The sequence below is a fragment of the Dipodomys ordii genome, unplaced genomic scaffold (genome assembly GCF_000151885.1).
Source record: "Dipodomys ordii isolate 6190 unplaced genomic scaffold, Dord_2.0 Scaffold3, whole genome shotgun sequence".
NCBI classification, from domain to species: domain Eukaryota; kingdom Metazoa; phylum Chordata; class Mammalia; order Rodentia; family Heteromyidae; genus Dipodomys; species Dipodomys ordii.
Window position 1 is genome coordinate 12525972 of NW_012267219.1, and position 16823 is coordinate 12542794.

At 37.6% G+C, this 16823-nt stretch overlaps 1 protein-coding gene across 2 annotated transcripts in view; it reads left to right on the forward strand.

Annotated features, from left to right (window-relative positions):
* The window catches only part of Tbc1d15 (TBC1 domain family, member 15), a 63266-nt gene that overhangs the window by 1080 nt on the left and 45363 nt on the right, over positions 1-16823 (forward strand). For both annotated transcript variants that reach the window (XM_013021725.1, XM_013021733.1), the window contains exons 2-4: positions 7797-7895; positions 8843-8917; positions 14476-14614. In XM_013021725.1, coding sequence (XP_012877179.1) covers positions 7797-7895; positions 8843-8917; positions 14476-14614 — 313 coding nt within the window. The remainder of the gene's footprint in view (positions 1-7796; positions 7896-8842; positions 8918-14475; positions 14615-16823) is intronic.

The window sequence follows — 16823 nt, forward strand, 5'->3', positions numbered from 1 at the left end:
CCCCCCCCCGTCGCTTTCCACTCCATTTTGAGTCCTTTGACAGCCTTTGTGGTTCCATGTGTAAACTTCTCTTATTAGGCTGCAGAGTAACCAATATGGTCTTGTTTTTTTTTTCAGTTGACCTGAAGTTGAGCTTTGGGACATTGAGCAGTTAGGACTGCTTCATGGTCTTTCTCTATAGGATAGAAGCGCTATCAGTCGTTTCTTGTAGGGGAGCGCGTAAGAATACAGGAAACTAGAAAAAAAAACAAAAAAATTGCACTTATTTTTACTTTTTGAAATGATAAGTTGGACATTCTGTTTCAGATTATTAATATTTTTTTGTCTTTTTACAACATGAGTAGATTTATCGTGTTTGATTCCCCCCCCCCCCAATTTGGACTGATCCAGTCTAGCACTTTCCAAGAAGAAATCCTTTTCATTTAATCTACATTCCCATTTCCAGATTTAAGTTGGTTTTGAAAGAACACTTGGCAAAGCAGAGCTGTGAAATGTAAGATTTACTATACTTTGTGATGAGTTCTTTCTACTGTGCAGTATAACACGCTTGATTATAATGTAGTCAGTTCTTCAATAATTTGTCTACCTTCAATAATTTCCTAGGATGCATGGATGAATTCAATTCTGCATGTATTTTGTTTTTCCTACCAGAGCTTATAAAAGTGGGCTTGAGCTGGGGGCCAGTGGCTTACACCGGTAATCCTAGCTACTCAGGAGGCTGAAGTCTTAATCACAGTTTGAAGCCTAGTCTCCAGAAAAGTCCCCATGAGACTCTTTATCTCCAACTAATCCTTCCATCAGGCCTTGAGTTCAAGCCCCACAACCGGCAAAAAAATAAAAAAAAGAGTGGGTTTCAGTTTGATTAGTAACCCTAATTAGTTTGTTGAATTCCTCTAGTCTATATATTCTTTAAGTAACAGCCAAATGAGTAGAAGTGATACCCTCTTGTGAGGGAAGAAATAAGGACATTGTCTCTAAAGGCTGTTTGCTTCCATCAGGTTAATGGAATGAGTTGAATTTACCTCTCAGAGAGAAGGGGAAAAATTAGCTAGAAGTAGAAGTAAATTTTAAAAATTTTTTCTTCTTCATCTTTTTTTTTTTTTTTTTTTGGCCAGTCCTGGAGCTTGAACTTAGGGCCTGGGCACTGTTACTGAGCTTCTTTTGCTTCTATTGCTCAAGCACTGTACCACTTGAGCCACAGCGCCACTTCCGGCTTTTACTGTTTATGTGGTACTTAGGGATCAAACCCAGGGCTTCATGCATACTAGGTAAGCACTCTATCACTAAGCCACATTCCCAGCCCTAGAAGTAGTTTTTGACATTATACCATGCCAGTTATAGTTACATTAATTTACTCTCCAAATATTTCTTAAGCATGTGATTTGTTCCACACTATGTTAGATATTGGAGATATGTGTAACATATTCCTGGCCCTTGGAATTTATAGACTTCAGTTTTCAAAATCACTCCCTTACTTGTCTAAATAAGAAAGACAATATGAATTTCAACCCCTTTATGTGGATGCAGTTTTTATTGTTCATATTCTGGTAATGTGTAGATTGGCTTGTCATGTGGTTAAACCTTGAAATGTTTCTACGTTACCTAGCTCAGATTCTGATACATAGAAGGTATTCAGTGAAGGGGAAAAATCAGGAAGTAAGAACAAACAAGGGGATTAGAATAAGAGAGATGGTTCCATTATTATTTTCTTGTTTTAGAATTGTAAAATCCTATTGTGGAATATTTTCTTTCACTTTAGTTTTTTTGCTATGATTTTATTCTAATAAAGTAACTTGAAATAATTGGGAAAAATCATTGGTTAATTAATTTTTTTTTTGCTGGTCCTGGGGCTTGACCTCAGGACTTAAACCCTGTCCTTGAGCCTCTTTGTGCTCTAGGCTGGTGGTCTACCACTTGAGCCACAGCACCACTTCTGGCTTTTTCTAAGTGGTTTATTGTATGTATGACTTTTCTTGCCAGGCACTGTAATCCTAGCTACGGAAGGAAGCTGAAATCTGAGGATCGTGGTTCAAAGCCAGCCTGTGAAACTCTTATCACCAATTAACCACCTGAAAACTAGAAATGGCACTGTGGTTCAAGTGGTAGAGTGCTCCCCCTTGAGCTGGAGAGTTCAGGGACAGCACCCAAGCCCAGAGTTCAAGTCCCACGACCAACAACAACAACAAAGACTTTTTTGCCTGGGCTAGCAAAAACATGATCCTCAGCTCTCAGCCTTCTGAATAGATAGGATTACAGGTGTGAGCCATCAGTGCCAGGCTCATTGGTTATTTTTCAGAATTAGGATTTGATGACTTTTTAGTAAGGGTTAGTAAGAATTTATTTTGTAACTTAAAAACTTGGTTCCATCTACTTCCTTTTAGATATATTATAATCTTAATGCTTTAGAAAGATAAAAAATAGGGGGTGGGGTGGGAGGTAGGTGATGGGAAGGGATGGGAAGGGGAAACGAAGAAGGAGGCAACAATGCTTGATAAATGTACTCATTACCTTGCCCATGTAATTGTAACCCCTCTGTACGGTATTTTCACAATTAAAAAAAATGTGAAAATTATCTGGGATAACTCACAAACTCTATCAAATCCAGCCATAATTAAATTAATATAACAGATTTTAGTTGTTGATGCTTTTTACTTAATTTAAAATAAATAGCAAATGACTTAAAATAATGATAGTACATTAAAATAAAGAGCAAAAGATTTTTCTCTTACACAGTTTAGAAACAGTGCCTTCACTTTTGGCTTAGTACTTTTTTTCTTTTTATCTTTAACTTGTTTCTTGAAGGAGTTGCCGTTTAATAAAGTAGTTTATGAGTACAAAAAAAAAGATAAAAAATATTCCTGGTATACTGGGGAGTTTCTCTTTTCTTTAGAGTAGTTCTTGTAACATGTAACATAACCAGAAAATAATTCAGATGTTTTCTTTATTTTATGGCATTCTTTATTGCTGAGTTTTTTGGATAATAGGGCTGTTGAACACAGACTTTAAATTTTTTTTTTTTTTTTGTCTGTTGTGGGCCTAACTCTGGGCCTGGATGCTATCCCCCAGCACTTGAGCCAGGCACCACTTCCGGCTTTTTCTGCTTATGTAGTGCTGAGGAATCGAACCCAGGGCCTCATTCATGTAAGGGAAGCACTTTACCACTACCACTGAGCCACCTTCCCAGACCCAGACTTTTAGTGCTGGCATTGGGGCTTGAACTCAGAGCCTTGCATTCTTGTTTGGCTATTTCACTCAGTGTTCGAGTTCTGCCACTTGAGCCACATCTCCACTTCTAACTTTTTGCAGGTTAATTGGTGAAGACAGTCACACAGATTTGTCTGCCTAGGCTGACTGTTGAGTAGGTAGGATCACAGGCATGAGCCAGACTTAATTTTTTTTCCAGTTGTGGGGCCTGAACTCTGGGCCTGGGCACTGTCCCTTAGCTCTTCAGCTCAAGGCTAGCGCTCTACCACTTGAACCACAGCGCTACTTCCAGCTTTTTTCTTTTTTGCTTATGTGGTGCTGAGGAATCGAACCCAGGGCCTCAGGCATGCAAGGCAAAGCGCTCTACCACTGAGCCAACTTCCCAGCCCCCAATTTTTTGGTTTTTAAAAAATTTTTTACACAGTATAGTAGTTTTCAGTTTTAAGACATTTCATTTTGTGAGTTAGTAAAAACATGACTTTTAAATGGAAAAAGAATGAAGTTATTATGTCTTAGTTTTGATAGGACATAGGTGCTAAGATTAAGTTCGAAGTTTATTTCACTTTTTACTGGTAGAAAACCTTATGAAATATTCATACCTGGGGCTGGGAAGGTGGCTCAGTGGTAGAGCGCTTGCTTTGCATGCCTGAGGCCCTGGGTTCGATTCCTCAGGACCACATAAGCAAAAAAGAAAAAAGCTGGAAGTAGCGCTGTGGCTCAAGTGGTAGAGCGCTAGCCTTGAGCTGAAGAGCTGAGGCCCAGGCCCAGAGTTCAGGCCCCACGACCGGACCCCCCCCAAAAAAATATTCATACCTTTTTATTGTTTTAGTCATTGGTATAAAAGAAGTTACTTTAAAATTTTCATAGATTTCTAAGTATGTCCAGATTCTTACATTGTTTGACACACTGATGACTTTAAGCAGTATACCTACCATTCATCAAGATGTGTACCATCTTATTTATATCAAAGATGCAGTCCTCTCAGAACTTCTGTGGTATGTTACCTGTATAATACATTTTCTTTTATTTCCATTGACATGACTAATAATATGTCCCAAATAAATCCCAAGGTTTACTTTTTTCCTTCTGTATTCTCTGTCTCAATAAATAATTTCTCAATTTTCAGTTTTGTACTTGAGTTCTCTCTCCTTTACCACCTCCCACATGTAGTCACAAAGTCTTGTCATTTTGACCTAAATATCTTTTTAAGCCTACTGCTTTTCCTCATCCCCACTTTCACTGCCTGAATTCAAGCCATCTTGAATCTTTCCTTGAATTATTACAGCTGTTCATTCTTGGCCCTGTAGCCAGCATGGTGACTTACTGAAGTTAAGTTTGACCGTGTCATTCCCTCCTAGAACTCTAGTGGCTTTTGTCTTCAGGATAAATTCCAATCTCTTGAGTTTTTTTTTTTTTTGGGTCCGGTCATGGGCCCTGAACTCTGGGCCTGGGCGCTGTCCCTCAGCTCTTCAGCTCAAGGCTAGCGCTCTACCACTTGAGCCACAGCGCCACTTCCGGCTTTTTTCTTTTTGCTTATGTGGTGCTGAGGAATCGAACCTTAGGGCCTCATGCATGCAAGGCAAGCGCTCTACCACTGAGCCACCTTTCTAGCCCCTCTTGAGTTCTTTAGCATGGCTAATAAAACTCTGTTCTGAACTGGTTGTAATTTTACCACTTGATATTGAGTTTCAGCTATATATTGAACAACTCTTTTTTAGTATGTGTGTTCTGTTTAGTATGTACCCTTTGCTAGGAACATACACCCTTTTCCTCCCTGCATGCTCTTAGTTAAAATTGCCATTACTAAGCTCTCAGGTTATAGGTAGCCAATTTTCCTGATTCTCACTGCCTGACCCATCTGAGTCTGGTTAAGATACCATATTAAAGGTCTGCTGAATCATCTTATTAGTTACTTACATTATATGCTGTAATTGTTTCCTTGTCCTTACCCACAATTAGACTGTAAGTACTAAAGGCAGTCACTGAGTCTGGTTTATTGGCATCTAGGAATTACCTTCCTGGCACATTATTGGCATTTTCTGTTATTCATTGAAGAATCAACTAGAAATGTCTTCTCATTTCAGATCGGGCACTTGTAAATCAGATTAAGTGGGTAGAAGAGTTTGGACAGGAAGGATTTCTTTTTTCAGTAGAAAGGAGTAGAGGATGTTTCAGGCAGAGGGAACAACAGTATTTGCAAAGAAAAGACACAAGGTTTTTAGGGACTGTGTAAGCTCGGCGTGGCTCTAGGCAGGAAGAGTATGTGTGTTGGAAAGTGTTAGGAGATATAAGTCACAAGATGGTTGTCTGTGATTATTCTTAATTTATATCTTTGTACATATATGACTATTTCTATATGCTTTAAGAGTTTTCATCTTTATATAAACAACATAAAATTGTCCCATTTTGTCCATTTTCCAACTCATACTATACCATCTTTGTCTTTTGCGTAGATACTAATCTGGTGTTAAACAAATATTCCAGAGAAGTCCATCTTAGGTTTTTTGTAACTTCCCTTGTGATCTTGATTAATAGAACTATTGACCTAGGTGATATAAATCCATATTACAATTGACTAACATCCCAAACATGAGAAAGTAGTAAAAATAATGTGACAACTTAGTAGTGTAATTTTGTTATTCAAAAGACTAATATGATTATACCAATAAAAGGTTTAAATAAATAAAAAAATTCTGTATTCCAAACTTAATATGTCAAAAATTCTGAGGGTTATTATTTTATTTTCCTTATAGTGATAGAAATATTTATACTTAGGAATTAACTTGTCTTTACTATATGCTCATAAGATGCTGTTCAAGGATCATGTCTTAAATCTTCATGTACTGATAGTTTTTTTTAAAACAGGGTTTTACTTATAGAAACAGTATTATTGCAAAGTTCATTTCCTTTATACTCATTTCCCGAAGTTCTCTTCACTAATTTTAAAATTCCTTATGGTTACCTGAATTTCTAGATCGTTTTGTTACAGAATGATCTTTTATAAACTAGGCGATTGTGGGAATATATAAAAAGCATCAGTTTATTATTATAATTCGTGTGTTCTTATTTTTGATAGTTTCCAGTTTAAATCTAGTATTTTATTATTATTACTATTTGTTTGTGGACTTTGCACTTGGTAGACAAGTACTGTACTACCAACTTATACCCTACTAATCTATGTGCCCCAAATATTTTTTTTTTTTGTCCTGGGGCTTGAACTCTGGGCTTGGGTGCTATCCCTGAGCTTTTCAGCTCAAGGCCAACGCTCTACCGCTTGATCCCGTAGTGCCACTTCCAGTTTTCTAGTGTTTTCTTGGAGATAAGAGTCTCTCGGACTTTTCTGCCCAGGCTGGCTTTTTTTTTTGGGGGGGGGGTCCGGTCGTGGGGCCTGAACTCTGGGCTTGGGTGCTGTCCCTCAGCTCTTCAGCTCAAGGCTAGCGCTCTACCACTTGAGCCACAGTGCCACTTCCAGCTTTCTTTCTTTTTGCTTATGTGGTGCTGAGGAATTGAACCCAGGGCCTCATGCATGCAAGGCAAGGCAAGCACTCTACCACTGAGCCACCTTGCTATCCCTGCCCAGGCTGGCTTTTGTTCGTGATCCTCAGATCCTCAGCCTCCTGAGTAGCTAGGATTACAGGCGTGAGCCATCAGCATCCGGCTTAATTTATTTTATTTTATTTTATTGTAGAGGTGGGGTACAGAGGGGCTATAGTTACATCAGTCAGGTCATGAGTACATTTCTTTTTGACTACATTTCTTTTCCCTCATTTTCTCCTATTTCTCCCTCTACTTCCCTACCCTTCCTTCCCCAAGTTGTAAAGTTCATTGTCCCTGATCTTCTGCTCAAGACTGGCACTCTACCACTTGAGCCACAGTGCCACTTCCGGCTTTCTCTGTGTATGTGGCACTGAGGAATCGAACCCAGGGCTTCATGCATGCTAGGTGAGCACTCTACCACTGAGCCACCTTCCTGGCCCTCCCCAAATATAAATTTTAAGTGGAATTTATATATTGAGGAACATCACAATTTGTTTGACATTTGATTTTTCACTAATGAGCAACAAATCAAACTAACTTTCAGTTTACGTTTGTTTGAAGTTTCCTTAAATCTGGTATGTATTTTTTTAATAAAGATTGAACATTCCTAATCTGAGAATCTAGAATTTGAAATATTCTAAAAATCTAAAATATTGTTTAGTGCTGACATGATATTAGAAGTAGAAATTCCCCACTGACCTCATGTGAACAGTTACAATCAGAATGCAGCCACACTAAGTATAGTGTACAAACTTACCTTCAGATTAGTTCTTGGCCATTTAGTTAACATCAAATGTAAAACAGCCTTCAGGCTATGTGTAGAAGGTGTGTATAAATTGTATTTAGACTTGGGTGCCATCCTCAAAACAAATATATATGTATGCATATGTAAATGTATATAATATGTATACAATTATATACATATATAGTTATATATAAATACGTAAATATATATGGTAATCATATACTTGGATAGTCATTATAAGAAAACATCTCAATATTTTAAACAAATACTGAAATAAAAACAATGATTATTCTTATTTTTGTTGTTCCAGATTATATATGAACAGGAAGGGGTATATATTCATTCATCTTGTGGTAAGACCAATGATCAAGACAGCTTAATTTCAGGGATATTACGTGTTTTTGAAAAGGTAAGTTTTTTGTAAATGATTTTATTTAGTAATAGTTTATAGTATTTTTTTTTTTTTTTGGGTGCTGGGGATGGTGCTGGTGCTTGAACTCGGGGCCTATGTGCCATCCCTGAGCTTTTTGTGTTGAAGGCTAATGCTTTATCACTTCAGCCACAGCTCCACTTGCAGTTTTTTTGATAGTTAATTGGAGATAAGAGTCTCATGGGCTTTTCTGCCTGGGCTGTCTTTGAACTGCAAACCTCAGATCTCATCTGTTTGAGTAACTAGGATTACAGGCCTAAACTACTGGTGCCCAGCAGTGGGGGTTCTTTTAGGGAGCTTTATCAGTGTTTGAATTTTATATGTAAGATACAATTACATGATAGAACAGTTAAAAATTTAACATGGGAAAGAATAATGATAGAAATAAAATACCTTAGGTAAACCAGTAAAATAACATGGAATACACACACACACACACACACACACACACACACACACACACACTTTATGTGTGTGTGTATATGTGTATATGCATACTTTACTTGTTTTTGTGTTGGTACTGGGGCTTGAACTCAGGGGCAGGGTGCTGTCCCTTAGCTTTTTCACTAAGGCTTGCACTTTCACTGGAGCAGTGCCTTCATTTCTGGCTTTTTGCTGCTTAATTGGAGATAAGACTTTCATGGACTTTTCTTTCTAGGATGGCTTTGAGTGATAGTCCTTAGATCTTAGACTCCTGAGTAGTTAGGATTATATTTTTGAATGTACCATATAAAAATTGTATTTATACATTTTTCATAATGAAAAGTAAACAGAATTAAACTACATAATATTTTGTTAACAGTTAATGCATGATATAGGCATTGAGGCTGATATATGAAGGGATAAACTTTTAGGTTCAGAGAATTAAATAAGTGAATTAAGAATATACCTTATTACTAAATTCTAAATATAATTTCTTTCTTAAGGATACTGAAGTAATAGTGGATTGGAGACCATTGGATGATGCATTGGATTCTTCTAGTATTCTCTGTGCTGGAAAGGTATTTTTAAGATAAAGAAGTATGATTAAGAGAATAGCAACTTTTTCATGTGGTAACACAGGCATATAATCCCAGCATTTTAGAGGTGAGACTGGAGGCTGACCTTGAACCCATACATAGTGAGATCTATGTAGTGAGATCTTGTCTAAGAAAAATGGAAACCAAAGAAAATATTTTTTAAATTTTGTTTTTGTGATTTATTTGTTTATTCATTGGTTGGTCATGGGGCCTGAACTCTGGGCCTGGGTACTATCCCTCAGCTCTTCAGCTCAAGGCTAGCATTCTACCACTCGAGCCACAGGGCCACTTCTGCCTTTTTCTGCTTATGTGGTGCTGAGGAATTGAGCCCAGGGCCTCATGCATGCAAGGCAAGCACCCTACCACTGAGCCACCTTCCCTGCCCCAGTTTTTGCTATTTTTGAGACAGTCTTACTATGTAGCCCAGGCTTGATCTCTGCTCCTGTTTCTACTCTGGAGTGATGGGATTAATAGGTACAATGCATTAGATTTTCATTTTTAAAATAGCAGATTTATTGAGATAATTCACATACCATAAAGCTCATTCTTTCAGAGTACGAAGTTTTATGATGTTTAGTTGTATTTACAGAACATACAACTCTTACCAGTATCTTATTTTAGACATTTTCATCAACCTTCTTTCTGACTCTAAAGAAACTGTTCTGCTTATTCCTAGCCCATAGCAATCTCTCATCTACATTAAATATCTAAGGATGTATCTGTTCTAGACATATCAGGTAAAAGCTTTCAGATATTATATAAAGGCTGTTTCTTTTGTGTGTGTGTGTGTGTGTGAGTGTGAGTGAACGCATGCGTGTCTGCATACTAGTCGAGGGGCTTGAACTCAGGGCCTGGATACTGCTCCTGAGCTTTTTTGCTCAAGTAGTGCCTCTACCACTTGAGCCACAGCTTCACTTTTGGCTCTTTGGTGGTTAATTAGAGATAAAAATCTCATGGACTGGGGCTGGGAAGGTGGCTAAGTGGTAGAGTGCTTGCCTTGCATGCATGAGGCCCTGGGTTTGATTCCTCAGCACCACATAAGCAAAAAGAAAAAAGCCGAAAGTGGTGCTGTGGCTCAAGTAGTGTAGCGCTAGCCTTAAACTGAAGAGCTGAGGTACAGCACCCAGCCCAGAGTTCAGGCCCCACAACCGGACCCAAAAAAAAAAAATCTCATGGACTTTCCTATGAAGGCTGGCTTTGAACTTTGATCCTCATATCTCAGTCTGTTTAGTAGCTAAGATTATAGGTAGGAGTCACTGGTGCCCACCTAGTCTTGTAATTTAAAAATATTTCCTTTCATGTTTTCTAATTCCTTTAATCATTTTGTCTGAATTTTGAGAACATTTTTTCTATTCTTCCAAATTCCCATTCCTTTTTTCATTTCTGCTCTTTTTTTTTTTTTTTGCCAGTCCTGAGCTTGAACTCAGGGCCTAGGCACTGCCCCTCATCTTCTTTTGCTCAAGGAAAGCACTCTACCACTTGAACCACAGTGTCACTTCCAGCTTTTTCTGTTCATGTGATAATGAAGAATCAAACTGAGGGCTTCTCATGCATGCTAGGCAAGTGGTCCACTAAGTCACATTTCTAGCCCCTTTGCTCCATTTTTTCCTAGACTTTTTTTCTTTAGACTTGTGATTTCCATCTATGATTCATTTTGAGATAAATTTTGTGTAACAGTGCTATTAAAAGTAGCATTCTGGGGTTGCTGGTGGCTCAACCTGTAATACTAACTACTTAGGAAGCTGAGGTCTGAGAATTGTAGGTCAAGGTCAACCTGGGCAGGAAAATATGTCATATTCCTATCTCCAATTAAGCACTAAATGAAGCTAGAAGAACTGTGGCTCACATGGTTGAGTGAAAGCCTTGAGCAAAAGAAGATCAGGTATAGGGCCTAGTCCCTGAGTTCAAGCCCCAGGACTGGCAGAAAAAAAAAAGTAGCATTCTATTCTTAATGGATATAATGTTCTTGTTTCTGAACAGTTGAACATTACTAAAGTTTTCATTTCCCTGAATAGTCTCTTTCATTTATATTCTCTTTTGTGTAGACTCTTGCCTTTGATGTTTTGAGATTTTTTTTTTTCCTTTGGTTGTGGGGCTTGAGCTCTGGGATTGGGCCCTGTACCTCAGCTCTTCAGCTCAAGGCTAGCACTCTACCACTTGAGCTACAGCACCACTTCCTGCTTATGTGGTGTTGAGGAATCGAACCCAGGGCATCATGCATGCAAGGCAAGCACTCTACCACTGAGCCACCTTCCCAGCCTTTTTTTTGTTTTTTGGATTTTATTTTTGATACCACTTCTGGAGCTTGAACTCAGAGTTTGGGCACTGCCTCTATACTTTTTTGCTCAAGGCTAGCCACAGCTCTATTTCGGGAGCTGTAATGAATTGGAGAGAAGTCTCACAGACTTTCATGCCTGGGCTGACTTTGAACTGGGATCCTCAGATCTCAGCCTCCTGAGTTAGAATTAAAGGCATGAACCACTGACACCTGGCTGATGTTGTGAGATTTTTGTATGGAGGAGCTCAGATTTAATAACAAGTATCCTAAAAGATTGTCTGGAAGTATGGGTATGTACAAATACACAAATATTTTGTAAAAATTCAAATAATAGAAGATTGAAGTTCTGCTGGACCAGAATATTTTATTTGTTCTTTAGTTAGTATGTATCTTTCCAGACCTTTATCTCTTATGTATTTCTCTTATGTAAATATGTATATAGAAAACCTGTATTCTGTTTCTCATTATATATGCTACATACATTAATCTACACACACAGCTTTGCAATTTTCTTATTGTATTTACTTTTTACTGCATCGAACTATATGGAAAACTTCACAATATATATGTTATGGTTGTACTGGGGCCATGCTAATCTCTGTTTTGTTCTGATTTTAATATGTGTGCTGACAAAGCATTGTATTTACTTACGTATTTAACATATAGTAATATGTTACTTAACAGTGGCAACCTGTTCTGAGAAATATGCTTTAAGTAACTTCAGAGCAACTGTATTTACATATATCTAGATTGTATATGTCACTCATGCCATGTGCCATCTTGATAAAATCAAGAGAGTTATAAAATATAACTACTTATTTTTTGCTTGGGGATGTCAGTATATTGTCAGGTTTTTTTTACCCCCCTGGCTGTAATGAAGTTTTAAATTCAGGACCTGGAGCTTATTAGACCTGTACCCTACCAGTTGAAGCATACCTCAAGTCCTTCTTTTTTTTTTGTCGGTTGTGGGGTTTGAACTCTGGGGGCCTGAGCGCTGTCCCTCAGCTCTTCAGCTCAAGGCGAGCACTCTACCACTTGAGCTACAGCGCCACTTTCGGTTTTCTGGTAGTTTATTGGAGATAAGAGTTTCAAGGACTTTTCTGCCCGGGCTGGCTTTGAACTGTGATCCTCAGATCTCAGCCTCCTGAGTAACTAGGATTACAGGTGTGAGCCACCAGCTCCCAGCAAGTCCTTTTTTTCTTTAGCTAGGTTTTGAAATAGGGGCTTGATTTTTGCCCAGGCTGCTGTGGTCCCAAATCCTCCTATTTATGCTTGCTGTATAGCTGAGATGACAGGTACAAACCACTAGCTTTGCTGTTGTTGTAATGATGTCTCACAAATTTTTTGCCCAAGCTGGCCTTTAACAATTCTCCGGATCTCAGCCTCCTAATTAGCTAGGATTATAGACCTGTGCTACCTACCATTCCTTACACTTTTTCATTACTGCAGATATTACGGAAAAATTATTATTTTTAAATTCAAAATCTTGAATTTATTTAGTGTAGCTTAAAAATCTAAACTGTAGCCAGGCACTGTTGGCTCAGGCCTGTAATCCTGGCTACCTAGGAGGCTGAGATCTGAAGATTGCTATTCAAAGCTAGTCCTGGCAGGAAAGTCCATGAGACTTTTTTTTGTGTGTGTGGGTGTGTTGGTCATGGGCCTGAACTCTGGGCCTGGGTGCTGTCCCTCAGTTCTTCAGCTCAAGGCTAGCGCCCTACCACTTGAGCCAGCACCACTTCCAGCTTCTTCTGCTTATGTGGTGCTGAGGAATCGAACCCAGGGCCTCATGCATGCAAGGCAAGGCAAGCACTCTACCACTGAGCCATCTTCCCAGCCCCCTCCATGAGACTTTTATCACCAATAAACTACTCAGAAAAAGCTGGAAGCAGTACTGTGGTTCAAGTGGTAAAGCCCTAGCCTTGAGCACAGAGAGTCCCAGGGACAGAGCCCAGGCCCTGAGTTCAAGCTCTAGGACCAGCAAAAAAAAAAAAAATCTAAACTGCATAGCACTGACTCTGGCCAACAACCTTCTTGATTATATTGCTTCATGGTATATAACATGCAAAGAGAATTATTGTTTGTGCCTTCAGTTTCATTTTTTTCCATTAATTAGATAATGAAAACAGTTATGACCAAATATATACATAGTTTGAATTTCAATAAATATGGCTAAATTACTCTCTTAGAGTCAATACCAATAAGTAGTCATTCATGGTATAAGTCTGTTTTCTTGTCTTCCATATTTAATATTTTTTTAGTTGAATGAGGCAACAATTAGAAATCTTATTTTTAAATTACTTGCTTAGTTGCTACTGAAGTTGGACATTTTGGTATTTGTCACTTTATGTTTTTCTATTTGTTTCTCAAATTGGTAGGAATTGTAGTTTGGATATTTCTCTTTTGTCAGCCATATATTTTAGAATGTTTCTCTTTTGTCTGTCATATATTTTTATATTCCATTCTACATATCTTTAATTTATATATAATTTGTCTTATACAGAAAGAAAACTTGTTTTAGTCAAATTATTGTTACATCTTAGACTTTTGAACTTTCTTAGACCTATACATCTTGATATATACATCTTTGAGCTAATTTTGATAGCCAGTAAGAAAATACACATTCAATACTGTTTTAAAGTCATAATAGCTATTTTCTGTAAATAATTCCCAGTGTCTGAAGATTAGATGTTTTTTGCACTGGCATATTTGCTTTCTCTTTTCATAAGATGGGTGCCATATATTTAGACATCAGAACTTTGCCATGACAATGAAGGAATGATCCTTTTATTATGAAACTAAAGCATTTCTAGAAACCCCTAGCTTACTTATTAGTATGTCTATATCTATATATTTGTAGACTAAAATACTCATTTATTAAACATGCTTCTATTCTAATGCCTGGTGTAGACAATGTAGGTTTGGGTGTACATACAGTACTTGGAATTTGGTTGTTGATCCCTTTCTGTATAAATGACATTTTAATATAACATGCAACGTCTGTATAGAATTTCTTTCTTTCTTTTTTCCCCTCTACCCCTCCTCTTATCTCTCTTTTTTTAGTAGATTTTATTGGCAACTTTAATTGCCAGGAAGTCTAGACAAACTTTTCTTGGTTATTTTGTAAAGATCAACATGGGAGAAAAGGACAGGGAAAAGTACTCACTTGTCTGCCATAATTTACAAACTTAATAGAAATTGAGATATATGGGTTAAAATTTAATTGTAGTTTCATACTTTAAATGTTGATATGTTGTTATTTTAGGACTCCAGTTCAGTTGTGGAATGGACCCAAGCTCCCAAAGAAAGATCTCATCGAGGATCGGAACATGTAAACAGTTATGAAACAGAGTGGGATATGGTTAATACTGTTTCATTTAAAAAGAAACCACATACCAATGGAGGTACGAATTAAATCTTTTGAAACTGTAAGCTTGTTTGGTAATGTATATTATACTAGTAAGAGTTCAAAAAATTCTTTAATGCTCCTCAGAAGGAGGGATCCTTACATATGAAGCTCTCATACTTAACTATATTGTGTTCTTGATTTGTTATTTGTGACCTTGAATTAGATTTTGAAATACTTATTCTTTTACTTATTAATTATAAAAGATACTTTAAACATTATTTTAAAAGTTACATTTCATACCATGAAAATTTAAAAATCATGTTATTTCATCTTAAAGCACAAGGGGGAGATGTAGTATTCTAGTAAACCAGGCCATTCTAATTTCAGCTCATTTCAGTATCCTTTTGGTACTAATCTTTCAGTTAATTTTCCCCCTTTCTATAAATATACTTTTGCTAGTTTCCTATATTTAAATTTATTTTTTTTACAATATAGTGATTTTAGTTTTTAGTTAACGAAAAAAGCCAAATAGCTCATATACCACAGAAATTGCCTACTACCAAATATCTAACTAGCCCATCTGTATAGTGTGGCCAGTCTACCTAAGATCCCTTTTTAAACTATTAAATACTTGTATAGCACTGAAATGTTTTAATGTTAAAAATATTGATTTCTTTGTGTTTTATAATGGGAAGAATATATTCTTTGAATAATTTTGGCCTAAATTGAATTTTGCATGTTTATCAATTCACAGGATGGCCAGATCTTATAGGAAATGTATTGCTACATTTATATGGCATTGCTATTAAGCAGAATTGATTTGAAACAGCTGTCATACAGTAGCTTGCTTTTCAATTTTTCATGTGAGGGAAGCTGTGGCAATGAAGAAGGAAATATTATTTCACAAGTTTTTGGTAAAATTCGAGCATGCTTGGATTTTTTTTTTTTGTCACTGTGGGGCTTGAACTCTGCATCTGAACATTGTCCCTCAGCTCCTCAGCTGAGGTAGGCTAGCGCTCTACCACTTGAGCCACTGTGCCACTTCCTGTTTTCTGAGTTGTTTACTGGAGATAAGAGTCTTACGGACTTTCCTGCCCAGGCTGGCTTTGAACCGAGATCCTCTGGTCTCAGCCTCTTGAGTAGCTAGGATTACAGGTGTGAGCCACTGGCGCCTGGCTTGGGTGTATTTTTTTGGTGGGATGGTTTTCAATGGTGGCATTTGGGCATTTCCTTTCTATCAGAAAGACAAGTGCTTAATGGAATCTGAATGCAAAGTGTCAAGGGAAGATGAAAAACTCGGATTTTAGAATATGGGACATGAGGTGGTACTTGACTACACTAGACTATAGCATCAGGCCTGGTATGTGTGAAATAATATGTTTGTTGTTGCTTAATATCGTTAGATTCTTGAAGGTGAAAAAATGACTGCCCACAAAAATGAGCAAAAGGAGTGACTTTCAGAATTTCATTGTAAAGAAAAAGCATTAATGAAAGAAATAACTGACGATTAAGATCTCAGTAAAATTAGTGGATCTTATTGGTGACTCCTTAAAGTTGCCTGGGATTTAGACAAAGAAAATTAAATAAAAATCAGACTCTGGAAATGGAGCCTGCTTTTAATGGAGCCTGATTTTAATATGTGGACAGAGTTGAAACTTTTGTGTAATTGTGAAGCTTAGTTAGAAACTGCAGATGCAAATAAATGCTGCTTATGCAAGTGACTTACTGTGTTCACAAATACTTTGTAGTTGTTAAAGATTTGGGAAATAACGTGTTATTACTATATAATTAACTATACAAAATAATGGGCTTTATTATGATATTTTTGTATGTGCACATAATGTTTTGGTTGTATTTATCCTCCCCTATTCTCTTTTTCCTCATTCCCCACCACTTGCACCTTTTGTTGTCCAAAGGAAGTAATTTTTTTGTTGTTGTCAGTTGTGGGGATTTAAGTCAAGGCCTGGGTGCCGTGCCTGAGCTCTTTTGCTTAAGGCTAGAGCTTTACTATTTTGAGCCACAGCACCACTTCTGGTGTTTGAGTGGTTAGTTGGGAAGAAGAGTCTCATGGGGACTTTTCTGCCTGGACTGGCTTTGAATTGTAATCATCAAATCTCAGCCTCCTGAATAACTCCTGGCTAGAGAATAATTTTTTGTTTTTGTTTTTGTTGGTCATGGGGCTTGAACTCTGGGCCTGGGCGCTGTCCCTCAGCTCTTCAGCTCAAGGCAAGCACTCTACCACTTGAGCTACAGCGCCACTTCCG